At 44.9% G+C, this 27,239-nt stretch overlaps 1 protein-coding gene across 22 annotated transcripts in view; it reads left to right on the forward strand.

Moving 5' to 3' along the window:
• Nucleotides 1-27,239, forward strand: part of PTPRF (protein tyrosine phosphatase receptor type F) — a 388,339-nt gene that overhangs the window by 270,037 nt on the left and 91,063 nt on the right. For 12 of the 22 annotated variants that reach the window (XM_054833252.1, XM_054833256.1, XM_054833255.1 and 9 more), the window contains 3 exons: nt 9,208-9,396; nt 16,974-16,991; nt 25,759-25,869. In XM_054833252.1, the coding sequence (XP_054689227.1) occupies nt 9,208-9,396; nt 16,974-16,991; nt 25,759-25,869 (318 nt within the window). The remainder of the gene's footprint in view (nt 1-9,207; nt 9,397-16,973; nt 16,992-25,758; nt 25,870-27,239) is intronic. The other 10 variants (XM_054833259.1, XM_054833258.1, XM_054833264.1 and 7 more) reach the window with 1 other exon arrangement.

A 27,239-nucleotide genomic window follows, 5' to 3' on the forward strand; every position in this document is an offset into this window, starting at 1 on the left:
TTAGAAAGCGTGGGAGAGCTCTGCTGTCAGATTAACTCAGTTCTCGTGCATTTTTTCCTGCACTGAACTGCAACCAAACATAAATGGATCAAAAGTCAGATGCTCCATTAATTTAACCACGTGTTGTATTTAATGGCATATAGAAATGCGTTATTGATTGCACATCATAAAATGAAAATCTCTATGCTAATAGCAGATCACATCAGTGCAGGTGAAGTAGTATGGAAAATGGAAAGGATTATTAAATGACTTAAAATACAAGTAAGAGCTATTTGCATGCTTTTCTCTGAAAAGATTGAAGTTTTGGGTATGTTTTAGTGGGAGTGTGTTTATATATTCTGTCACGAGGAAACGTGCAGTGGCAATAGTTATGTTGTATTTCTCAGTATAAAATATTAAAAAGTAACAATGATTTGAAAACAGTTCTACAGGCAGTTACATTCAACAGTTGGTACCAACAAATGGCACAGTCCTGCCTGTAAGCACAGCATGGTCGTCTTTTACTGTTCCTTTACTATGGAGCCTTAATAGCTGGCTGAAAAACCTTTCTGAATTCATTGTGTTTAAAGAACTTTTGTGAGTTTTTTCAATGCATACTTCCAGCTGGTGAGGTTTTTTGTAAGTAATAGTTGTTGAAAGAGTCTAGGCTTATTTATCAGCTGTTGGATATGACCCACAAAACTCTATTTTTACCTACTTGAAATTGTGCTGTAATTTTTGGGGAGGAAATAAAAAACCCTTTTTTTCTTCTCACCAAACGGGTTAAAAATGGGACGCTTGCTCAGGCAGGGAATCTTGCAGATATGATCTGTTTTACTTGTGTATAAGCTCTTCCTCACCTACAATATTGACATTTCTGGCTGTAGTTTCTCCTGTGCTACACTCTGAACCCTTAAATGACTTCAGTACCATACAGTCTAAGCCCTTTTTAGTATTTCATTAATATGAACAACTAGTTTCTCTGGTCTCTCAGGAAAATGCTTGTTTTGATGTGTCTTTGGCTTTGAGTTGTCTGTGGATATTGCTCTACATTCATGGCAAAATAATGGGCTTGGATTTGGAGCAGAAGGTCTAGGGTGGTCCTCACCTCTTAAGGGGCTTTGCGTCACACTTCGCACCACTCTACGAGACTGTTATCAGTGTGGAGAGGCTCTACCCTATGGCACAGAGCTTCCTTAGCCTGACCACATAAGCTTCTGCTATAATCTTCTTTCTCAAGTTTTTTAGCTCTTTTAGACATAGTGGGCGTAAGTCTTGGAAAAGCTTGAGTTTAGGACCAAGACTGCAAACGTGACTGTCATTGTGAGGAAGCCAGGATGGAAAGCAAGAAGAGGTAGACAGGGTGACTGAAGGATGATGTGGTAGTAGGGATTTTGTAAATGCCATCTCTGACTGTTGCAATCTAATCCGATAAAGATGTAAATAATTGTTTTCTTCCAGGATGGGTTGAGGTCTCCTAGCTGACAGCAGACTCCACAGCTGACACATACTGAGCAGAAGTTGTTATTACTTAGGAAGATCCCTAAACTAAGAACTGAAACAGTGGGTTGTAGGTGCAAACCTTTAATTTGCTCGAGTTTGTGACTAAATACTTACTTCTGGTCTGCTCTGAGTCAGCTTCAGCAGCTGTTAATCATCTTTGTGTTGCCCTCTGTCAAGCAGAGGTCACAAGCTGTTATCTGTGAAGGAGAGAGAGGAATTGCTTGTTTGCAATTGAAGCTGGGGCTAGACTCGGTCATCTCAGCACATCTTGCAACGTTTATGAGGACCCTGGATCAGAGGAGTGCAAGGCCACGGTAGTGGAAGTGCACTTTCTCCCCAGAGGGACCTTTCTCACACCTTCCCTTGGGCTGTGCTTAGGGTACAGCCATGCTGGAGAGTGACAGCTGTTGCCTCCATCAGTGCCTCTAGAGCCTTGGCTCTTTTCTGTGTCCCAGCCTGAATCTACAGTGGATTAGCTACCCCGTGAGAAGCTTAGAGGTAGCCATGGCTGATGTGTCGCTGTAACTGGTATATCCTGGAGGGCTTTGGTAGTGGCTTGCTACAGTGCTTCTCAAAGGGAAGGACATACTGCCTAAAGGAGGGCTGGCCCTGCATCTGTGGCAGCAGCTTTTGTCCTGGCCAGTTCCTTGTGGCAGGTCGAGAGGCACCAAGGAAGGTTGTTTCGATGGCAACAGCATCTCCAAGGGCTGGGAGAAACAATTTGTTTCATCCCATTGGGATGCAGTGCCCCCTCAGGCCCAGAGAACCAAGATTGCGCCCTGGGTGGGAGGGAGCACTGGGGGCCAGAGCACAGCAAACACAGGATGCTCAGCCCTGGGGAGGGAACATGTTGCTGCAGCGACCGTGCATTACCTTACTACCACACACATGGGAGCATGGGGAGAAGCAGAGCTGGGACTTGGCAGGAGCACGGGCTGAATCCGCGTCGGAGCCAGTTGGGAGGCGCTGCCATGTCTTGCTCCTGGGAGCACCCACCTCTCTGCAAAGCTGTCCTGCTCCCCTCTGAGATAAACAGGTGCTTGGGAATGGCCAGCCGTGCTACCGAGAAGGTATTGGTGGCTTGTAAATGGAGATAATTGCTGTCCAGCTATGAAATGACAATGTTAGCAGCACTCTTCTGGCACTTGAAGGGTAGCCCTGTCTCTATCGGGTGTTTTATGGACTCATAATGTGTAGAATGAGCAGGTCCCATGAGTTCCCATGCCATGAGCCCCCAGGGTGGGAATGTGCCTGAGAGTTTATTCTTTTCTGCCGTGTCTAGTCTCGTATTTCTTTGAATTTTCCTTACAGTGCTTTTCTTTGTTTTGAACTGACTCAGATTCTTTCTTTTGTGAACTGTTTTGCTGCTGCTGCTGCTGTGATCTTTCTAAGAGATAGCGAATACTTTGTTTACTGTAAGCTCTTGTGCAGTAATTCATGTGGTTACATGGTGACACCGAGAAGTCCTTCTGGAGCTCATTTCCACACCCACCCATTCATCTGCGCCCTTCTCCCCATTTTCGGCAGGCGGCTTCAGCATGTCACGTTGGCGTGATGTCATACAAAACCAGCAGTTTGTCATTAAAAGCCTTGTCATCAATAGATGACTGTTTGTATTTTCTGCCTGCCTGAAACTGTTTTATACTTACTAACCCAGTAATTAAGACTTAGCTGCCTTTGAAACAGGTTGGTTTCACTGCCCCACCTTTTCCTTAGGCGATTACAAGGCAGTGCCAAAGTCGAGGGGGCATTCATTAACCTGCATGAGACTTGGCTCCAGCAGCAAGCACACACAAACGTGCTCCTTCTCCCACCACTCCCCGCATGGGCGGTAGCCCAACCCTAGGCAGCCTTTGGAGACCACGAATTTGGATAATATTTTTGGTGCACCTCTTAGGGGGCTTTTGTAAGAAGGAGGATGCAGGAAGAGAGCATCACCTCAAAATGGCTGATAAAACGCTCTTTGTGCAGCTTCAGTTGAACCTGAACAGAGCAGTGTCAGGGTTTTCTTATCATGTAAAATGATGCCGTTCTTCTGGGCCGCTGGATTGCTCGACTGCTTTTGATTGTCTTGCAGTAATTGAATAGCCGCGATGTGTAACCTGTGCTGAAGGAATTAGGGCTGTTTATTCAGCAAACAGATGTCCTGGATTTTGGTGTGCTTACGATCTTACCGGCTTGCATCTTTCATTGGTTAATATTGCCGACTACCCAGGCTATCTTCCTTGCACTGATAATTTTGCATTTACTAATGTGTTTCGGTGTCTGAAAGGGAGATTTGGAAGCTTGTAAAATTTGTAAAGCAATTCCATTGATCCATCAAGTATGGGTCTGTCAGTAGACAAGGGTTACCCTTGCAACATCCTATGTTATATTGCATCAAAAAGCTACCTCTTGCTGGGATGGGTTCAGCCCTGGTGACTTGAACTGGGTGAGATCCCAGCCTGCCCCACCGAATGGGTAGGGAATGTGAAATAGCGTTTGGTACGTGTGTCCTGTCCTGTGCAATGCTGACGACAGTCAGATGCATTTATCAGACAGATCTCTGCCCTCAATCCATTTCCTGGTTTGTCCCTAGCAGCGCACACTCCTGAGCGGCTTCAGATAGCTGGCAGAACTGAAAACAAAGCAGCTTTGTGTTTTAATCATCCCTACCAAGCCCCTAAAATTGATGTTGGGCTGGAAGTTCCTCAGCTGATGCAGGCCAGTGGCCCAGATAAGCTGTTTCCAGCCCTGTGTGGGGATAAGGCCCAATATCTCACTTGAAATGAGTTGAGGACACCCTTTTGATAGATTGTAAGAGATTTAACCTCACAGCTATAGCTGTAACATATAGAAAAGCTACTTTTTGCTATTTCCAAATTATATTGGGTATCTTTTTTTTTTCTCTCCCTCAGCAGTCTGATCAATTGGACTCATGATACTAAGTGGGCCTGGCTTTTATAGGAAGAGGAATATAACAAATAACTCCCATAAATGTGTTTACAGTTCACACTGTCATTTCTAAAATATCATTTCCTATGTTGACACAGAGGAAGTTCACAGTGGTAGGGGGAAGGTTTTACAGGTGCCAAGTCATGGTGTGACTCCCCCCAAAACACAGTTGTGTGGCTGCAAGACCAGTGAGTGCTGTACGGGGTTTGTGCTAGTAGGAACCCGATATCCAACCTCTCCAGCTTTTCTGTTCTGTGTGAGATTACAAGTTTTGAGCAAAATCCTGGGCATAATCCCATAGGATTCAGCCATCAACAGCTGTGCTCACCACGGACTCCTCTGCAGGCCTTTTCTGTAAGCAGCTGTTATCCACATACCGTTCCATGCTGGGGCTGATCTGTGCTTCTCATAAGACATAAATTGCAATTGCCTCCGTGTCCCTTATCATCACTTGGTATTTGGAGTGATGCAGAAAATAAGGACACCCCAAGGGGTATGTGTCTCATGGCAGCATCCTCAAGAAAGGCAGGTTTCTGGGGAGCTAGTGAATGAGCTGCGTAATTGCAGCTGCTCTAAAGGAGGTCTCGGCTCTGGTTTGGGACTGCGGGATATGTTTCTTAACTTAGCTTTTCCCTTAAAGATGGGAAATGCGTGGCACAAAAGAGCTGTAAGGGAAGGAGGGTTAGATTTCTGTCACCTCAGAAAGGAGATTAGCAAAGGGAGCTGTCAAGTGAGCATGAGATATCCTTTGCACATGCTGTCATGCTAGAAGCCAGAGGGACATTCCTGGCTCCTTGGTGACTGCTGCTAGCAAGACCTCAGCCTGGTCATGGATTTTCCAAGTTTCTGTTTGTAATTGCAAAACCCACTCGGTTTTTTCTCTCTTGCTGTTTCCCTCTCCTTTCTTCCTGCTTCTCTCTTCTCTTTCTGCTTTTCTCTCTCATTCCTGCTTCTGCTACTACAGTCCATGGAGGGAATTAGAGCTTGCAGTACCTGAAGAAATCCTGCTTGTGCCTAGATTTTGCTAGCTCTAACCTAATGCTTACCTGAGGTACACCCCTTCTGAAAGTATCTGAAACCCAGAAAGAAAAACTGGTTTAGATAGTCTGCACTTGAAAGCAGATTCATAGCCTGGTTTAATGTGTATTAAAAGCACACTAGCTATCCTTGATTAAAACCAAGTGCTGACAAACTCACTTTCTAGAATAAGGGTATCCACGTATTGGCATGAATAGGAGGATAGCTATTACTGATGAGCTCCGTGTGCGGACAAGTTAGTACAGCTAGCGAGGGCTGAAAGGAGCCAAGGCATGACTGAACCTCATAATTAGACCTAGATTAGACTTTTGCCAGAGGGGAAGGCAAGGTAAGAACAGCTCTGAACTCCTATCGTCGCCTGTAGTGTTTGAACACAGAGACATCCCTCACTGTCCCAGTGAAGTCAGCAACACCAAGCCAGGCTGGAACGAAGCCCCATTATCTCTGCAGGAGCATTGCTGTCAGGGCAGGTGTGGGCCTGTGCCAGGCTGTGCTCTGTGGTGTGACCAGCTCAGGTTTTCTCCACAGCCACTCTTCTCTAGGAGAGTTCAGGGGGCTGCCAGAGCCACCCATTATGGGGGAGACCTGGAGTAGTTGAGGTCCCCCATTTCATGATGGCACAGGCACCTGAAGTCCTTAGATCACCTCTGGAGGAGGTGATCCTTCTACTTGAGCTCCAGACACTGTGACCTTGGCCCGGTGCAGGTCCCCTGGAACTACCCCAGAAGTAATAGCAGGAGAACCCCAGCCTCTGGGTGTCTGAGGAGCTGTCAGAGACCAGCTGTCAGATTTCCCCTGGTGTCTTGTCACACAGTGATGCGACCTGGGACTGCAGCCTCCTGGAAGCACGCTGCTACTCTTAAAGGCCAGAGTTGCCTCTATGTTTGATTGACAAGGGATCAAACAAATCCTTGCTGCCTGTGCATTTTTGTAGATGCAGACATGCCAGCACAGCTTGCTTGAGTTTTGGTGGTGGTGTGGCCACAGAAGATAGACAGGTTTCAATCTCCAGGCACGCATGGGAGCTGGGCTGTACCAGTGCTAGCCCAGGGAGTCTGCTGTGGCTCTGACTGCACAGGATACACTGGTTCTCTACTACTGTCATGTGTTGCTGTAGTGTTGGGGCTTGTGTGCATTTAAGAGGGAAAAGACTGTGCGTCGCATGAGCCTTGCATGCCTGCCTGTGCCTGTCTGTGTCCAGCTCAGCACAGGGTCTGGGGGCTGAGGGTCATCGCCTGGTGGTCACCTGGTGGTCACCCTCTGTCCAGGTGATGAGTGCCCAGCATTGCCATCTGGGCTCCGTAATGGCTTGGGCTTGCAGAGGGTGCAGAGTATGGGAGCAGCAGTGTACATCTCTTTGGAGTCCAGAAAAGGCTTGATCTAAGCTTTCTAGTATGGCAGAGGTAGCTTTGCTGCCGGGTCTTTGTAATCAGCATCTCTCTGTTGTACCTGGTGAAGTCAAGGTTAGATCATATAATTTCTGCTGGTCTGTGGCTCATCACAAACTGCTAATTTTGATTGAACAGGCATCTCCAGTGCAGCAGGCTGGTTGTGTACCTGCAGATCAGACACCGTGAAGGATTTTCTGATCTCTGTTGTTTCTGTGGGCAAAGGAACATTGCAGATGGGAAGAGATTTCTTGCACAAACGTTGGTTTCAGATTTGCTTTTAGCTATGTGCTAAGCCTCCACACAGACTTTGGATGAAGTTAACTGGGTGATACTTAGCTCAGTGCATTCTTTGTAAAATCTTGAACAAACCAGAAAGGATTGTCAATGGTAATCATGGTGATTAGATTAGATCACTTCAGGGTTTCAGCCTCCCCAGAGTAAACATCTGCTTTCAATACTGTAAATAGCAAGGTGCTGCACTTTAGGCAAACTTGGCCTCAATCCAAGGGAATGTCATTGTTTACTGCTTTTCCTATGTATCTTCCTTTGCTTTTCAGTGTATACCATGCTGTACTTCTGTGTGTACCCTTCTTTTGTTTCTTTTCAGCCATGTAGGAGTATGCATTGTGGTTGCTCAGTATTGAGTGCTTCTGTTGCTTGTTATTGAATGCTAGCTCTGGTGTCATTCCAGTTAAGCTCTATGTACCTTTTGTCTTTGAAAATCAATGGAGAGCAAATTAAAAAGAACTAGTTTTCATGGTACCTTTCATTTAAAAAAAAAATAATTCCATTTATGTTTGCTTATGATGAGAGAGGTTTCTAGGGAGGATGGTCTGGAAGACAAAATATGGTTTGTGCTTTTAACAAGCACCAGGAACCGTTTTTTTTTTCCTTTAGAAAACCTTGGATGCTTCATAGCCACTCTCATCTAAACAGAAAAACAATATTCCAGGGCATTGTTTTGTTTATAGCAGATGTTGCCTTGTGCTACAGAGTCTTGATTTGCAAACAAGTTAAAGGCCTTGGGAATTCTCCTGAGATCTTAGGGACAGATATGTAAGATTCGCCACCACAGGCTGTGTGTGCTGCAGGAGTGGCAATACAGGTAGAAGGAACCACCTGAGGTGGCCTATTGCTAGTACCTTCCTTGTCAGAGTGAGGGGTACGGTTCCAGATATGTGACGACAGCAGGAAAACTCAAATTGCAGCAAGTTTAGACTCCTTTGGGACTTGAGAAGATGCTGAGGTCTTATTTGTTTAAACACTGCAGTGAGCTGGGAGCCTTGCAGAATTGGATTTGCCAAAGGAGGAGGTTTTCTTAAGTTTCCTTAAAACAGGGAAGAAAGAAACATGCTGAAAATAATTGAGTTTCTGGTACTTTAAAAGCTTCTTAATGTTCTTCAAGTTCTTTTTTTCTGAGAAAGTATGTCCTTTTGATTGCAGTTCAGGCTTAGCAGAGTACAGTACATCTTGCCACAGAATGAGTAAATGAGCTCTGTTCTGCAGCTGCTATTGAATGACGACGTTGGAGCATGCCTTGGCTTATCAGTGAAGGCTGCCTAGTGTATTCCACCCAGCCTACCTGAGCGTGCTCCACAGCAGCAAACCCAGTTAACTGTTTTCATACCTGCTGCATGAATGGTTTTAGCAGTTATGGGGGTGCCTCATTTTATAGTCTTTCAGTAAGACATGCCAGAATGTGCACTGGCCATTTCTCACATACCTCTGTTGCTCTCTGCAGCCCAGAAAATGCACCAGGAACTTGCCACAGCACAGTCTGGTGAGGCGGCTCATGAGCAGAGTGTGCTCATTAGCTTTACATTCATTATTTTCTAAAAGCCTTCTGAATCAGATTTGGGGGCATGAGGAAGAGATTTACAGTCTATCCTACCAGTGTGACAGAATGTTCCTAGTCAAAAAAAGAGAAAATGGGCCTCTCTGGACCATTCTAAGAGGTTTTATTGTTTAGCTGTTGTTTTTCAAGATGCCTCAAACTATTTGGCTTTGTGTTTGTCTGTTATCTTCAACTCAGCCCTCCCACAAAAAGGCAAATACCTGCTTTTACTGAATTATTAACAACAATAGATGGAGCTTACGTATCAATGAAAATTATGGACGTTTCCCAAGGCAATTGATTTAAACAGAGTTAAATTTAGTGGAAGCTTCTATTGGTGTAATGAATGCTCATTATAGAGCCTAATGTGCTTTAAGGGTTTGAAAACCTTCTCAGTAGGGAAGTCAGGCTGCTGTTTTCCAGCAGAGGCACAGATGCTGTACCATGGCACTGCTGTCACTACAACCATATCCCATGGCTACTCCGGAATGTTTCTCTTTAACCTTGTGTATTTTTTCCCTCTTGCAGAAGACCACCTCCCAGCTGGCTTCCCAACCATTGACATGGGCCCGCAGCTGAAGGTGGTGGAAAAGGCCCGCACAGCCACAATGCTCTGTGCCGCCAGCGGAAACCCTGATCCTGAAATCTCCTGGTTCAAGGACTTCCTGCCTGTTGACACTGCGACTAGCAATGGGCGAATCAAGCAGCTCCGCTCGGGTAAGGTAGCAGAGCAAGTAAGCCTTCCCTGCCTTCTCACTCTTCCTCCCTTTTCTCTGTACTTGCTGCTATTATTTTTTCCCTGAAATGCAATTCTAAACGCAAATGTCAGTTTGATTTGAGCTTGTTTCTTTTACAACATAAAAACAGTTTTTGGAGCTGATCCTCTCTGGCAGGATATCGTGGCTTGTTAAAAGGAGACATTAGAGCGGACATGCCTTTTGGAACATCACCTGGATTCCTTCTTCGGTAGACCGTCTTGACATTGCCCCAAATCCTTGGTAGGCTCAGACATTTCACTACCAACTCAACAGGTCTCAGATATTTTTAATAGGAGCACAGTGCAAATCAGGACAATGAGATACTGGTTCAGATTTTACAATCAGTGGTCACGTACTATTTCATTCCTTACATGGACTCTGCAAGACAGTGCTCTGCTTTCTGTTGAGGTCTTTATCATTCTTGCTATGTGACACCACAAGAATAAAGAGAAATCCAAGCAGCAGCGATCCTATGGATTTCAAAGGAAGGTGGACACAGTTTTGAAATATACCATTTATTTCTGATCTTTTTGTTTGATAAGCCAAACACTAGCTTTTGAAATACAGACGGTTAGTTCTTGTGGGTGGCTGAGAATGCACTCATTTTAGCAAGGAACTCTTGTTTTTCTGCTGCACTGTTCGGTCTCCTAGGACTGTAAGGACCATTAGAGAATTAGGGAAAATAAAACATTGCTTTATTCACTGATGAAGTGCAGCTCCCCAGTGTGAATTGCAGTGGCTATTGAACAATGCACAGGACCACTACACAGCAGCTTTCGTCGGAGGAAAAAAAGCCCACAGTACCCTACAGGAAGTACAGAAAGGAACAGAGTGGGAACAACTTTGGTCTAGAAAGGTCTCACGCTTAAAAAAAGAGGCAGACTGCCTTGCCTGGCCACGATGTATCTCTGGGCACTCAAAAGCCATTTGTTATGAGTGCTGCTGCCAGAGCAACACCATCTTCCTCCTAGCAAGGTGAACATCTTGACACATTTCCTTATAGCAGGAGCCCTCTCCATAAATCTGATGATGCTTGGATGATAAGAAGTAGGCTTGCACTTGGGGGAGTGGGTAATGAGACATCACTCTCATCAAAAATAGAACCCAGCCTGACACTCCTGATCCCACCTTGATGTACCAGTGAGCGCTAATTATACTAATGCATTTATAGCTTATGAAATTTCCCGGTGACCTTTAGCTTATCTCCCCCACAACATGGTTTAATCTTGATCTGTTTGTGCTGAAAGAAAATATCACACTTGTTAATTATTCTGAGAAGCTTTAGGAAGCAGTAACAGGAAAGTGCACATGGATGTGTTTCACTTCATAGCTGACTAAATCAGCATCAGAAATTACCATAAATGAGCAGCAAGGCAGCTCCTGATGCACTTGCTGTGCGTTCTCCAGCCTCCTTTTCGCAGGCACTTGGCTGCCTCTCTACCAGCTGCTTCACAAGTTTAGCGAGATAGAAAGTTTAAAAACAAACTAGTAAACCCTGTCAGTGTGTCCAAGTTCTGCTTCCTATTTGCTGTTCTTGAGCAACATCTCAATTGAATATTTCACCTGGGATTCAAACTCTAGAGCTAGCTGCTTGCTGAAGACACAGTAATTACCAAGGGAGGTGTCAAGGGAACCTTTTAGAAATCAATGAGCAGCACACATCCTCAGACTCGCGAAAGAAATTGATTAGCTCTCTAATGTAGTAAGGGAGGTTTCCACAGTTCAATGCAAGAAACTTGCAAATATGAGTGAAGGTTTATTTTCAGGGACCTGGTGATACAATGCCAAGATTCACCAAGGCTCTGCTCCATCCTGGAAGGAGTGGGGAGCAAGAAGTTTACATCTTCTTTGGGCCAGAGATTTAACTCGTGCTCACATTTGTGGCTTCACCCTATATTTGTGGTTGATATAAAGTAGGGCCTACACTTTCAAGTGCCTGAGTCCTACTTACCTGACCACAGTCACCCTGTGTGAGCAACATGATGGGCTGGGCAGTCTCTGATCCGTTCTGCAAGGTGCTAATTGAGCTCTCCAGCACTACACTGTAGTGGGGCAGAGTTGTTTTTCAAAGAAAAGAGTATTTAAATAGATACCTCATTATATGGGAGAGTTTAATAGTTTGCAAAGTCTCTGCTCCATTAAGATCATATCTTACAGCCAGCCTGGCATATCTGCATGAATGTCAGTTTATACTATCTCAATCTAAATATACGCTCATTTAATTTCATTTAATTAAAACCCAATAAAAGCTAGACAGATGTAATATAGTTAAAATAGTTACAGCACGGTGTGAGCCCAATATTGCATATATAGAGTGTCCGACCTTCAATGAGAACATAATATATTATTATTCAGATGTACTAAATATAGGTGATAAAGGTCAAAGCAGCTTTGGAGTCTGACTTAGAGAGGGGGTTGAGGGATGATTTCATTTCTTCAGGGTCCTAGCGTGGAATAAATAGCTAGAGGTAAAGCAGCAGCATGCTTGGGAAAGGTGCTCTCTTCTGACACTCACAGTTATGTGGGCTGGCAGTGCTCTGGGGGCTTCAGGCAGGCCTTTGAACTTGCATGCAGTCAGATCATGTGCCTGAGGGGGCTCTGAACATCAATTTCTAGAGGTCTGTTCATCTTCTGTCAAGGTACTAGAGAGTTTGTGGTTTACGACAACCAAGCCATCATCTTAGGCTATTTTAACCCCAGAGGACTGGTGTCTTTGTCAGGAGCAAATACACAGTTTATAAATCGGCCCTGTATCCTACCATCCCTCATTTACTAATTACATCTCTATGTGTGTATATGCATTTTTCTCATTAAACCTTCTGACAGCATAACTCTTTACATTTAGAGGGCTTTTTTTCCCCTTTCTCCCAAATACATAGATCTTTCCTCTCAAGTAATGCTTAATTCCTTTTTTTTTTTTAAGTCCAGCTCTTGGGTAGTTTTGCCAGTACGTGTTGGGCTAATTGCTCTCAAGATGAGAACACAAATAAATGTAGGTTTTCATCTCCATTATCACAGATCAAGGCAAAAGCAAGGTCTCTGACTCATGCTGGTTGTAGCAAAATTCTCCCTTGCTCATCTTGCTAATGCTTCCCACCTCTTGTGGAGAGGCTGCTTTTCTGCAAGTGCAATGACTCAGGACAACTCCCTGTTCTCCTCCAGGGCGCATAGCTTCAGTCATTGCCTCTCAGTCATTGACACAGGATCTAAGGCCAGCTCTGGGCTGGGAAACCTCCCCAGCATGCTAACTCATTTAGAACCTGTTTGGCTGAACTGATTTGAAAACTGTCTGGACATTGTAGTATGGCAGGTGATGTACATATGAGTTCTGGCAGCAAGGGCCAGTGCTACACCTCTAACCGTGTTTTAAAATTAGTTAATGATGTGGCGGAAACTCTCTTAATATAGGTCAGATTGTACTGAAGCTTCACAGATCTTCTGTAAAGACTCTTGGATCACAAGCTCCTGAAGACTTCAAAGCAACTCTGATGGTATTCGTACTCTCAAAGTTCTTGAACTCTACCAGTGAGTTTCATAGATGAAGAATTGCTTTTCCACCTTGCTCTTCAGAAAACTTACAAACAAAATGTCAAATTAGAATAACTAACTATTCTGAATGTTAACATACAGATATTTTTGCCATGTAAGGGAACTCCAGAAATTCAGGGAGCATTGTCATCTTTCATCTAGTAAAGAACTTGGTCTTACAACAAGTATCATTCTCTTTTAATCATCATCAATTAACTGAGTTGTGGAACCGTGTCCTAGACCCTAGTGTGGCTTTCAGGCAATTAACTGCAAATAAAGTATCAGAGAGGGCACTGCAGGTGACTTCAGTCACTCTCTGGAAAAGCGTAGGTGCCTCTAACAAAGAAGCAGTGGGAGCCAGCACACCAGATCATCTCACTGCGTTTATGCTCTCTGAGATACCAGCAAGCATTTTCATTTTAGTCTTGATCCTATAGGTAGCAGCACTACTTATTTGGAAACAAAAGGAATACCCAGCATACACAGGACAAACTTGCAAGAAGAGGTGGTGCCGGTCCCAGTGAAATGGCGGTGACCATATCCCACTTCACTGGTAACAGCCAGCAGTCAGTACCCAGCAGAAGACATTCAGCTCCTGGCAAGAAACAGCTTTGAGTCCAGACATCAGATGGGCATCAACATGGGACAAGGTGTGTAAGGACAGCCCCAAAGAATGGGGATTGGGGAGTATTATCCAAAAGGATCAGGAAACACATCCAAGGATGGATGCTCTCTCAGGAAGGACTGACTAGATGAGAGTTGAAGCACTGTCATGGCCAGCCAGTTGACAGCTCAAGTTTTATGTCCTGGAAGAACCTGTACTGCACATCTGGGTCTTGCTGTGTGAGGTGCACACAGCAGTGATGGGATCCATACACACTCCCTGTTGCAGCTGGTGGCAAATAGCCAGTCTTTTCTGTAGTACTTTCACTTCTGAAAATAGTTTCCCCTAAAACTACGTTGGGAAGTAGCCAAAAGCACTGTCAGACTTCTCTGGGATTCAGTGTTGCGCTGCCCTAGTGCCCAGGTGTTGCCAGCAAGAGCTTTGGTTTCCCTGTTTGATGTTGCTTTGGAGTGATTTTTTGGTGGTTTAGGTTCCTACAAGGAAGTGGTGTGTTAATAAGTCTGGGGTGAGCTTGTGTCAGCAGAGTGAAGTCCCTTCTCCAACAGAGCCTCTCCTCCACACTGGGAAATACTGATGCAAATAATCCCATGGGGTTTTCCAGTGTATCATCCCATGTTTTGCCTTGCTTTGGGTGCTTGGCTGTGCACTTCCAATACACAGGGGATGTCACGGTCAAGGTCAGCATTCATTCCTGACTGAAGTGAATGTGCAGGTGTTATTCAGTTTCTGTTATCGTGAAGGGGAAATAAACTCTCCTTCCTTACGAGCGTTTCACACCTTTCCAACACAACAAACTGGTTTTGAAGTTTGATCTTGGGGTGCCCTTTCCATAAAGTGTCCCAGTGATCACAGGGCACAAGTTGGCCTCAGTGACCATTTGAGTGATGGCACCTCTATCACTTGATGGACTCTCATATCTGTGGTCTTTGTGTTGTGATTGAGCCCCTTTGAGGGACACCCTGAAAGGACAACAGCCAGCGATGCATTGCCGTATGATGTGAAGGGCGAATGGGAACTTTTAGTCCTTCTGGATAAGGAAATATGGGGTCCAACAGAAAAGCCTTGTGCACTCTCCATAATGGTGTCCTCTGAGTGAAGAGTGAATGCCTTAACTTTGCAAAGGTGAGAGAGACCCAGAACAAACACTGTACTAAATGCAGCAAGCCTCTGTGCTGCTCCCACAAGGGTTGGCTTACATTTGGAGGCCAGGAGGATTGGGATTTAATGCAGGAAAAAATGAGCTGGTCACACATTTTAGGGAATCTGCTTCAAGTATGCACTTGCTTTTAGAGCTCTGTGTAGACAATTGCATATTAGAGAAAGGGTTTAGCCTCTACAGGGAGTAGATTTAAAGATTTGCTGCAAATCTTTTCAGTTCTAGGGCAGAACAACAAACCCTGTTTCAGCCAGATGAGAGAGAAGGAAGTCCTGTTTTCTGCCCCTTGGGCTTGTGCTCAAAGTCATTGCACCATTCCCATGGGAAGTGACACGCTGTGGTGATGCTTTTCTTAACTCTGAGAATGTGGAAAGGGACGGGGAATGGGGCGGATGGGAGGGGGAAGGCCTTAGACCAAACAGAACAAAAATATCACTTGGCAAACTTTCCAAACAGGCAAAGAAAAATAACCCTGTTTTCCATGGCTGTGCTATTCCATGCAAGTATCTCTGGGTATAACTGTTCTGTCAAGGGTAGCGGTAGTTACTAAGACAGATAAATAAGCAGCAGATTTATTATTGCGAGAGAGAGATTGCCTACAACTTCAGTCACTGCAAGATCTTTCCTGATGCTTCAGTCATCTGTGGATAGAAAGCATCAGAAAATATAACCAGACATAAAGTTAGAATGGGGTAATGTCATCTTGGCAGAGGAAAATGCTAAAATGAGTAGTTTGAATTGCTGCTCCTGCTTGGAGAAAGGACTCTGCCTAAAGGAAAGGGTAGTTAGGAAAGGAAAAGAATAAGTACAAATATTGTAATTACTTTTTAAGAGGCAAGTTAAACATGCTTAAAATATGCCTTCTTTGTATTTACAGAAATTCTTTTCTGTCTTTCTTTCCCATTGGGTGATCATTGTTGTGGATAATGGAATGAGCTGTAAATCTGAGATACACGACACTCTTGTATGCATACTGGTATTTATTAATCAATACACTGAACATGATTTGACACACTGTGTCCTGTTTAACCCTGTTTTTCTGTCTGTTTAAACTCCTCAGTTTTCTTTGGTAAGTGCTTGGTATTCAGATCCTACAAATCTGCATAAAACCAACACATACCATGAACTGCCTACAGATACGATCTGCATGAATCTCTCCCTTATACTAACAGCCTTCATATGTGCAAAATAAGACCAAGGGGACAAAAGTGGGGATTAGAAAGGTTCCCTGCCAATTTGCCCAGCTGGAGCATCTCCCCTCCGATCATGCTTTGTTATTGATTGTGCGCTGAACTCAAGACACTGACCAGTGGATCCTCCACTTGCTAAACACATTGACCTCATAAAACAAACCTTTATAGATTGTTGCAACAGGATAACTTAACCTCACTCCCAGAGAAGCCCTCCTTATAAGATACTCCTCATTATAGCATGTAAAATTATCTCCAGTGCCTTATAAAGAGGGTAGGGATTCCTTTCTCCAGCTAACAACCAAATTAGGCAGGAACGACAGAGGTCTGGCTAGTGTGCCATTGTTACATTACCAGAAACTACTTTGTTTCAAAATATTTCTGTATGTAAAGTTGATTCTGCATGACACCAATTTCTTTGCCAGAAGGAACCTGATGCAGGGGTTATGCAAATGCAGAGAATGGCTCAAAACTGATTTGTTACCCTCTCCCCTTAGTTTAATTTCTTTAAGTGAGCAGATTTTGTCCCACTGGTCATTCTAACCTCAAAGCAAAACTGCACCTAGTGCCCGCAACCATGCGCTTTCCACCCCTCCTGCCCAGCACACTCACGCTCACACGGCCCCCAGGACACCCCCTCCTTGTTCTGTATGAGGAATGAAGGGGCACCGCACCATCTTCCCAACGTGTCCTCCATCTCAACTGCTTGAACAGTGGTGTGGGTGAATGCAAGTGGTGAGGTCAGCCAGCACCACCACCTCAGCAGCTTAGTTCGGCCCCCGTTCAGGAGGGTGGTGGCTTTAATGGCAAGATGCAGGGCTGGATGCTGCACTCCTGGAAGCGATGAGCTTTACTAACCTCCTGAGAGTGTCACTCTGACTTTTATTGCACATCAGTTTCTTTTTGTTTATTCCTGTCGCGCTAATACAAATTCTAGCTTTAAAAAAACTTTCTGCTTTTTAGTTACAGTTTTCTTCCTTTCCTCTTTGTACTAATGCTTCTCTCTAATCTTATTTGCATTCAAATTACCTCACCAGGTGGTACACCGATCAGAGGTAAGAATGCTGAAATGTGCCTCCAGTTGTCACGTCACTCCATCTCCTGTCTGCCTTGTCCCTTCGCCACCGGTGTTTCTCATCTTCAGCTTTTACTCTCGGCCCTAACTCTGCCAGCGCTCTTGCTCATCTGCACTCTCCCACTAGTGTGTTTATTTTGGTTGGTTTTTAGCGTGATTTCTTGTAGACTCATCCATTGCGATTTTGCACTGTTGAAAGGGGGTTATTCAACGGAAAGTTTGCAAACTGGAAAATGGTCCCTGGCCTCCACCATGGGAAGGTTGACATCTCCTGCAGCTCCTGCAAGTCTCTGAACTTCTCGCGCAGTTGTGGCCTCTGAGGTTTTGTGTCTAGGGGGTTTTAGATGGATTGCTTTGGTGTAAGGAGGTAACATTTTCACAAGAGAACAGTCAAATTCTTCTCTGCTGCTGCTGACAGGCATAAAACTCTATTCAGAAGGAGATAAATTCTTGAAAGTTTGAGCAAACCTGGCTCTGGGATAAGGAGCACCTTTGTTTGTGTTCCTCATGTTTGCCTTTCAAATGTGCTAACCCTCTACTGTGGTGGCAGAGCGGAGAACCGCTGCCCCAGACCCCCCCCTTTCTGAGCTGGACATGCTGATGTTTCTTTGCAGCACAAAGATCTGTTTTGAATAGATGAATCAGAAGCACATCTGGCTGCTTTAAGCCTTCATTAATTAAGCCCACCCCTGCTTTGACAGCCCAGTGTGTGCAGTCCCTAGCTAGTTTTCACAGCCTGTATGCACCAGTAATGACTTTCCAATTGGAGTGTTGTCTTTTCTAGCCTAAACACTCAAAGCTGTCCCTTTAGATTAACATTAGCGTGTTAATCAGGGTTACGTGGCCCTTCTGAATTCTCTTGTGATTTTGGTTACCCCTGTTGACTGACCCCTGGATTTCTCGACAGAATGACTACCACCTACAAATCAACATGACCTCATTCGTTCAGTTTTCCCCCTTCTCCCCTTTCCTCCCCCTTTTCCCTGAATCACTGCTGGAAGTTAATAATCTGACTCTTTGGAACTGGTTCTGTTGCTGGGGTTAATGTTTTCAGCTCCTGTTAAGTGATTTTAGAGTAAATGTGAATTGCCATTTGATGCGTATTTGCATTAAGTTGCCTCTGTAGCAAATCCGGGTCAGGGAAAAAGACTGCAAACCTTATTTTGATATGAATGGGCTTATATATCTGTCATTCCTCCCTTTGGAACGCTGGAGATTGACAGCTGTGATGTTACAAGCTCCTTAAACTATTTCTTCATCTCCTATTTCTACTGCAAATCCTAAAATGAAATGACAGATTGAATGCTAACTAGCCGAGCGCTCTGAGCTCCCAGCCGTGCATGCCGAGCACGCAGCCATCCCGGGGCCTCCCTGCACACTCGCTGCGTGCCCGCCCTGTCTGATGACATTAGTGACTCAGCACCAGAACCGTGTGGATGCTCCATACGTCCTGCTTGGGAACGGAACGCATCTCTGTGAAAAGAACCATCCATCTCATAAAACATAAGTTCCCTGCACCCCCCTCCCCACCCCCGTTTGAGTCCTGATGAGGTATTTTAAGAATGTTCTTGACATTATTTAAAATATATGTGTCCTGTTTGAATGTCAAAAATGACATTTCTGTGAGAGCAAACAGAAGCCACGTGCTGCTCTCTGGCTTCTCCCAGAGGATTTATGTCAGCCTAATGCCTTTTATTTAAAACGGAGGTCACTGAATTTCTAAAGATAACGACAGATTAGATGAAAGTGCTTTTATGATGGTGAGGTTGTGTCCATGTAGAAGTGACTGTTCTGCCATGTTCTATACCCAGCTGCACTCTTGTTCCTCATTAAGGTAAGTTTGATGCTTTGGAATCCATTCATTTGGTCTGAAAGGAAGGGTGAACTAATGACTCTTAACGAACCCTTTTGGTAATAATGTTTGGGGGAGGAAGGGGAGGTTTTGGGTTGATGTAATTGCTGCTGTGACTGTCGCTAGGAGTTGCGTGTCTGGAGTACTCAGGAGGTTCGAGTGTTACCCAAAGCCTTTGTGCTGGAGCAGCGGAGAACCCACTCACAGGGAGCAGCATGTGGTTAGTGAGACGACAACTTGAGAAATTCTACCATGCACCCCTCCAAAGAGGAGGAGATTTTTCTCACTAAACACTTTGTTTGACCTTACCCCCACATATTTGATCCTTTCTGTCCAAGACATCTCTGGCTTCCCTGAAATGGGAGGAGCTTCCATCTATAATTCAGAATCTCAGTTTGTAGGTTCACTCTTTACCCCTCCGGGACTGCCCCAGATAGTAATTTAATCTTGAAATGCCTCTGTTCATCAGAAAGACATGGAGCTGGCTGATGCCCACCAGATTAGGCATCAGCTAGCTTCTTAAGGTGACCCACAGATAGTATCAGCAAATCCATGTTTTAGCAAGTTCTGCCCTATTCTTATTTTCAAAGTGGAATATAAGATGTTAATTTCCAGCATTTCTCTGGAATGGAACTCGCACAACCTTTTGTGAAACGTGGCTGTGTTTTCCTGCCCCAGGCTGTAAGAGAGAGCGGAGCACTGTTGTGTTTCTGGTGGGTGCTGGACTGAACAGGCATTAGATTGGATGCACATGAGGAGGTAAAGAAATATCATCCCAGGCATTTTCCCTCTCCAGTCAGATTTATTTGTTACTTTTCTGTCACCACAGGAAATATCTGAGGTTCCTATACATAAGAGTATTTCTTCCCTGCAGACGTCAGCGTAGCAGAGGTCTGTCTGAATTAACTTTAGATCAGCTCACTTGGGTGTCAGAAGCTGTCTCTCTGAGAAGCCAGGTAAACACCCGCACCAACTTCTGTATAGCTGCAGCTAAACCTTTTCCAGTCCCAAGCAAACTGGTTTAAATATAGCTCCAGTATTTCAACGCTATCCTGTGAGCTGGAGCGTAAAGCTATCCAAAGAGATTAGAGGAAGCTAAAAGAATTTTGCTGTCTCTTTTTGAGCATGTGTTTGTACATTTGATTGCACTTTGTATACGGAAGGATTTTTTTCCTGTTTCTTGAGCTTTTTTATTCACAAAAAAAAAGCAAAAGGAGAACAATTTTAAAATGAGAAGACGTGCTTGCAGGAGCAGACAGTGTCGGGAGGAGGTTGGGTGGGGTAGTGCCTGGAAATGCTTGTAATGCCATGTTTCTTACTGTCGGGATTCAGATTGAGTCGTGTCCCTTCAGGAGCACACAGAAGCATTACTGTGCATTTGACAATGCTGTCGTTTTGCTTCTGACGCAGAGTCCCCTGAGATTTCCTGTACCTGCTGATGAGAGATCAGAGCATCCTGAAACTCCGCTGTCTAGGAGGAGACCTTGTGCTGCCAAGCACGTTGGGTCTCCTCTGCTCCCTCTCTGCCCGAGTCTAGCTCAGTGGCGGCAGTCAGGTGCTATCAGCAGCTCTCTCTGGTGCACAGCAGAGTGATTTCTCAGCAGCGCTGCCGTCCAGAGCAGACCCCTTGCATGCCAATCAGTGGCCTCTCAGGCATAATGACCATAATGAACACTAACAATGAAAATATATTTGTAGTTATCTTGGTTTGCATAATTGGCAGTGCTGATGGCTGGTGGAGGCTAGGTGCAATCCTCTGTAACAGCTGGGAGATGCTGCTGTTATAAATTACAGAAAATAGTGAATATTGGAGATGCTTATTTTCATTATTAGTGACTCTCGTGTGGTTTTGGTGTCTTTCAGTTTTTTACAGCTCCCACGGCAAGTGTTGGTTATGTCGGGCAGCAGCCAGGGTGTCAAAGTCCAACTCCCTCATTGTCAGGGCTTCATAGTGTCTCTTTCTCCATCATATTCACATTTATGGGTCCTTGTTTGGTCTGGACTTGCCTCTGGCCCTGCTCCACAGCTCCCTGGATTTTATTAGGAGGATTCTTCTTCTCTGGGAGGGAATTTTTAGCAGAAAGGGGATCAGGACCCACACCTGAGCACGGGCTGAAGGGATGGCTAAGAATACTGTTTCAGGAAAAGTCAGGCGGTGTTTCTGTGGAGGAAGCTCGTGGGAGGCGGGGGAAAGAGAAGGGAGGGGTTTGGGGTAGCCATGCTCTAGTGTGCAGGGTGGGCAAAATTTACCTCTTCCCTGAGAGTAGGGGCCCTGCTCAGGTAGCTGGGTTCATTAACATCTGCACTGCAAGTCCTTTCCTTAGATGAGTGCTGTGACTGCAGCCTGGTTCCCCTGACTCCTGGGTACTTATGGAAGCATTTCATTCCATATCTAATTTTATAAGCAGGGCAAATGGTCAGTCCCCCCACTCTGAACCGGGGGGCTGAGAGTGTGAATGCCCTGCTAGAGAAATGGAGCTGCTCCCACTGCTGGGGATGGAACTCTGACCTGAATAGATACGGAAGAGTGTCGTCCCAAGAGCTGTTGTGTTGAGCTCTGGGCGGTGCTCTCTGGGAGAAGAGAGCACAAGCACCCAACGAGCTACGGAGCAGGATTTCAGAGAGATCAATTTTTATGGCAGCTTGGAGCATTTTACATTTATTTTGTCACCTAGAGGAGAGAGTGACAAGCCCTCCGTGGCATAACAGCGCCCAGTGCTGCCAAGAAGCGGCCCTTATCAGGGTCTGCCTTCCCCATGCTCTGTGCAGTGCACTTTTTAAATGCTTCTTTTAACCACTGTCACTGCAGCTAATGTTTCTGCCTGAGCACAAGTGTATTTGAATAGATAAGTATCTTGGAGAGCTGCTAACGGGACTGCTGTCTGTGCCCGAGTTTAAAGAGCAAAAGAAAAAGCTGGGAGAGGAGGGAAGGGACCGTCAAGGAGATACCAGCACGGAGTAAAGAACCTATAAGGGATGCTTGTCAGTCAGCAGGGCCGTCTTCTGCCCTCAGCCCCACAAAGCTCTCCCTTGTCACCATTCTCCTGGGTGCTGGAGAGCTGCCAGGGGTTTTTCTCAGGAGCTGTCAGCTCTCTGATAAGCTCAGATGTGTTTTCGGGAACAGATCTGAGCCACAAGCGAGATTGACATGACATCACAGTGTGGTTGCCCCTCTTCTGCTGGAGCCCCGCTCTGGTTCAGGGTGCTTAGGAGGCAGCGGAGGTCGAGTGGTGCTCAGCAGGGAGGGGTTTCGCTCTGATGCACACGCACCACTGCAGAGCCCCACGAACTCCCAAACAAGCTGTTCACTGCTCCTCTCTGTACACATGTGCATGTCCCGATGGTAGATGGTCCTCGTGCATCCACTGAAGCTGTGCTATCTGATTGCACAGCAGGACTCGGCCATGCAAACAAGAACAAGGCACCTGGGATGAGAGCGCTCAAGGAGTCCGTATGAGAAGTCTGCAGTAACATCCTGTGTGAACAAGACCTTACTCAGCAACTTGCACAACATAAATCCCAAAGTAATGAATAAGAGTAAATCAGCCTCCCTAGCCTTGGTTTGCAGAGGTGCAGAAGATTATAAGATGAGATGTTGACACGGCTAGGAATAGAAATCAGGTCCTTTGCACTTGTCAAAACAAAGAATTCACTGCGCTTTTGAGGGTCTTTGGATGCAGCTTCCATGAACTTGAGGGAAAGGAGCTACTCAGGACTCGATTCTTCCTTTCCTGTAGCTGCTTGTGTCCTGTCCAGCTTAGACTTGAACCCTCCAAGAGATGAAGCTGTTGTCTTTCTCTGGGATGACTGAACTAGGGCCTGGAGCATTTTACACTTAGGGAGTTTTTCCCAAGGATCAGATGCATATATGTCTCCAGCTATCGGATCCCAGCAATGTCTGAGCTTCTTAACATTATTCATAAACCTCTGTACCCTGAGATACCCTATGCTTTTCCGTATCCATCACATAGTTGTAGGTTGTCCTTCAGGAAAACCCCTGTAGTCCCACTGACTGCCATCAGTTTACTATGATCCTTCCACTTTCTGCTAGCTGTCAGCTATACTGCGGGATCTGTATGTTTGTCTAATGATGATTTATTGCAGTAACTGATTTCTTTCCGGTTCAGTTGAGAGGTTTATGTTAACTTCCTTCTGCTTTCTGGGTTCTCTTTCGCTCCTGACATGCCACAGTTTGAATAGTCATGCCAACCCAGACAAAACCAGAATCCCTTGTCCAGTGTCCCTGAGCAGTTGCTGACACAGTTTACATGTTCGTAGTATGATTCTAGAAATCAGTCTGTGCTGGCTGCAGAACTGACAGGCAATTACAGCGTGTAATCTGAAACTCCCCTCTGCCTTTGTTTTCTTCATCCTCTTATGTTTTCTCTCTCCAGCACTGATGTTGAGGTCCCTAGAGATAAAAAATAGTTTGACTAACCGACATTTAAGAGGCATGGTGATCGCAAGTATAAAGGGTATAAATACCAGTGATAGGTATGAAATGGCTGAAAGGGGCATATAAAAAGGCATGTGTTCGTGGCAGAATTATCTAGGGGTCTTACTTTTTTCTAGGCAGATACCGCTGCCTGTCACCTGAAGCTGGCTCAGCTTTCAGCCCAGCCAGCTGATGAGGGCTACAGGCTAAATCAGAGTTAGGGTCTTCCTCAGGGTGATGACATCCATTCATTTTTGTTTGTTTTTTTTTTCTTAAAGTTTGGGCAAGTTTTACAGCAAACAGCTTTTCCCAGCCAAACCTGATGCAGGCACTCAGAATGAACTCTGCAGCACATGGTACCCACAGAGTCACGAGTAGAAATTAAGAAGGGGATAATATATGGTGAGTTCCAGGAAAATCTTCCTGACAGAGAGCATAACCAGGCTGTGGCATCGATTCCTTGAGGAAGTGGTGAAAGACCTATCACTCGGCACATTTAAAATGGGATTGGACAGAACACAAGTACATTTACAACAGGGAGCAATCCTGCCCTGGCCCCCAGAGGATGCACAAGATAACGTAATAGGTCTTTTCCATTTCTAGATTCTCTGATTCTCTGTGTCTTGTCAATGCTGGGAAGCTTCGTCCTGCTCCACTGCCTGTCATGCTGCTGTCTGCTTGAAGATGTTTTTCCCAGACAGCATGTAGAAATTCAATGTTCTCCCTGAATTACGCAGCAGCGCTCTGTAGGCTTTGGCCTGTGGGTGTCCGGAGACCGCCGTGGCTAGGGAAAGCTGGCAGGTCCTTTTGTTAGTAGATGGAAAGACTTCTGCAAACAAGCTTTCTCTGTCTAGCTGAAGCCTCATTTCTAGCACTAATGCAACAATAGGGAGGGCTCTGTACATCATTTTTATTATATGGCAGAACCCAGGGAAGTTCATTTTTCCCCATGACATATAGACTTATGCTACAGTCTCAATTTATCCTTCTAAATAATGTAGGTGGCAGTGGTTGATTCACATTAGTTTTTCTTCTGTTCTGATGATATGAAAAACTGAGTTTGACCTCTGCAGATTGAACCAGCAAGAAGGGAGAAGGCAATTTCACCAGCTATTCTCAGTGCTGCTCTCAGTGGTCATTTTGAACCGTGGCAGTCAGAAATGAGTTCAAATCCTTACAAGCAAAGGGGTTAATGTTTTCTTTTAGTTCAGTATATGGTTCGTGAGCAGATTTCCCTTCTTACAGGCAATCCTAACAGGCAGAATCTGAGCACTTGGAGGCACTTTAGAAATTATTCCCACATTGCCTGGGGGAAGCAGGCTGAGCACCAGTTGCTTCAGTGTCTGGCCAACGGCCGTTCGCTCCTGCAGTGCCAGCTTGCTGTCATATGCATCCTGCTTCTTTCTTTCTCTGTGTCTGCATATGGAGCCTGTTTTGGGGAGTTTAGATGTGACCAGTTTTGCAGTCATCTGTGCTAGGCAAGAAGTTGGATGAAAGACCAGCATCCTGGGCCGAGCGGTGCTGGACACCAGTGGAATAGGCTGAGCAGATGAGGGAAAACCACCTTAGACCAGCACTCACTTCCACGTCACGGGTATTCTACAGGCTCCCCATGTAAATTGCTACTCTGTGCACTCTGACAATTATTGCAATTATTTGGATGCGCCCTTCGTGCATCTGCCACTTTGGGGATGGGATCAGATCGTGTCCCAAGGGACTTGCAGTCTGGGCTAAGCAACTATTCCTGACCGAACACTGGCACTGCTGGGACAAAGGGAGGGTGGTTTGCATGCCAGCGCCGCACGGCGAAATGGGTGTATTGCACTGGTCTATATCTTTGACGTCTCAGACTGAGTCTCTAATCTTTTTATGTCACATATAATGAAATCAGAAAGAGCAAGGAGGTCACTGACGTGGAGAAAGCTAACAAAAGGCAAAGTGTTTTCTTAAAAGGGGTGTCTGTTGGAAGGAGGGGTGGTGAGGTGGGAGAGATGGGACTCTGCCAGTTTCTGCAGGAAGACCGCAATTTGTTGAGTGTTTGTTAGGCTTTGTGTGCATCAGATAAGAAACAAACAGCTACAGTTAGTGTGCTTTGCGCTTGGCTGTTTTGATTAAAGGCTTATTAAAGGTCCTTTTATTAGACAGGAGTCCTATATGAAGGTGTAATTAATATGTGTGTATGTGTATGGTTTTTTCCTTTATTGAAGCAATGAATATAAGTGGTTGGGGCAGTTAGAAATACATCAGTAACTGGTTCCCTGTGCATTAAAAAAATAACAATAATCAATTTCACAAGCTTCTAACAGCAGACTGGGTACCTTTTGGCTGCATGCTGGTACCCTGTGGGTCCAGGAAGATACTTTAAAAGCGTGGGGCACGGCCTTCCTTTTCTGAGGCTGGCTGTTTGATTACCAGAGTTGCTATAACCTGAATTGTCTGTGTCATCTTGTTTGTGTACAGGAGCCCTGCAAATAGAGAACAGTGAGGAGTCAGACCAAGGCAAATACGAATGTGTTGCAACCAACAGCGCGGGAACCCGCTACTCTGCCCCAGCCAACCTTTACGTTCGAGGTAAGAGCAGCTTCCACCCAAGGAGGTCACTCTCTTCCTGCCCAAAAGGCTCCATGGCTTTCAGTGAAGGAGTGTGTTCCCTGTCTCAGTGCCCTGATCACACTCTGTGGATTGTGTGGTTTGGCCATTTGCTCAAAAAACAAGAAGTTAAGTTCCAGGATATCTTTGATCTGCATTGGGTTTGACTCACATTTCTGGAATTCTGTTTTTGCTGTTTATATGGTGTTATGTAAAATGCTGAAATATGGGCGGAATTGGAATTCCTTTCTCCCTTGAACTCCTTAACTTTGTGTCATGGTTATTTTAATTGGGATTGAGGGGTGCTTAATCCTCTTAGTATAAACTAACCTTTGGTGGAGTAGCGTAAAACTGGTCATGCTCTGATGAGCCAGAGGTACTCAGCTATAGGTGAGCCAATATTCAGGCCTCTGCTTTGGAATGTGTATCTTTAAAAACTGAACAGCTTTTTGGAGTTGTCCTAATCCATCTTATATGCATCAATGATTGAGCTTCTGGGTATTAAAGGCTCACACTGGGAACCTGCTGGAAATTAGCCGCAATTCATGTAAAGTGATTTTTCTAATGGTTATGCTATGTTGCTGATTTAAAACTGTTTTCAACATACCAGAAGAACTAGGTGTTACATTAGGACAGTCTCCTGCCAGTTTTCTTTCTCTACATTAAAGATGTTTGAGTTAGCTTGGAGAGAAGCAAGGGTGAAATTCCCTGTGCACTTTCTGTTCATTTCAGCAAGAAAAAATGTGCTGCTTCATATGAAACTCTGTATCACCAGAGCCACTGGTCAGGAACCCCTGGGAAATGTAGTTACGGATTTTCCCAAGAAGAGAAAGATTCTTGTGCTGGTGCAACCCATTGTTTGTTAGGAAGTTAGAACCAGATTTTATTTCCACATAGTAAATCAACTGTCTAATAATAAAATCTCATCTTCATTTCTTCCTTCCTCTGTTTTGAAGAAAGAAAATACAATCTTAAAGCTGCATATGCATTGGTTAGTATGGAAAGAGGACTCGAGAATGATTAAGTCTTCGCATGTTGTGTGTTTGCTTCTAGGGGTGCCTTCTGGCATTGTTTTCTTTGCTTATTCTGGGGGACCGCTTTCTTATTTTGCAGCGTGATTTGGATTATAAGTCTTTGGAAGACTGAAGTATCCAATTAAGCGTATTCAGAATTTGAAGCTGTATCTATGCAGTGGAATCACTCATATCACTGTCACAATGTAATTATGGATGATTTTAAACTCCCTGTATTCTTGCAAGTTCATTTTTCAGGCAAGCTGTACTAAAACTCATCTCAGATTGTCAATTTGCACTCTGAGGGAAAGGATCCTAGTTACCAGATTGGCTGTTGTT

This window comes from Grus americana, chromosome 8 (assembly GCF_028858705.1).
Source record: "Grus americana isolate bGruAme1 chromosome 8, bGruAme1.mat, whole genome shotgun sequence".
Taxonomy (NCBI): domain Eukaryota; kingdom Metazoa; phylum Chordata; class Aves; order Gruiformes; family Gruidae; genus Grus; species Grus americana.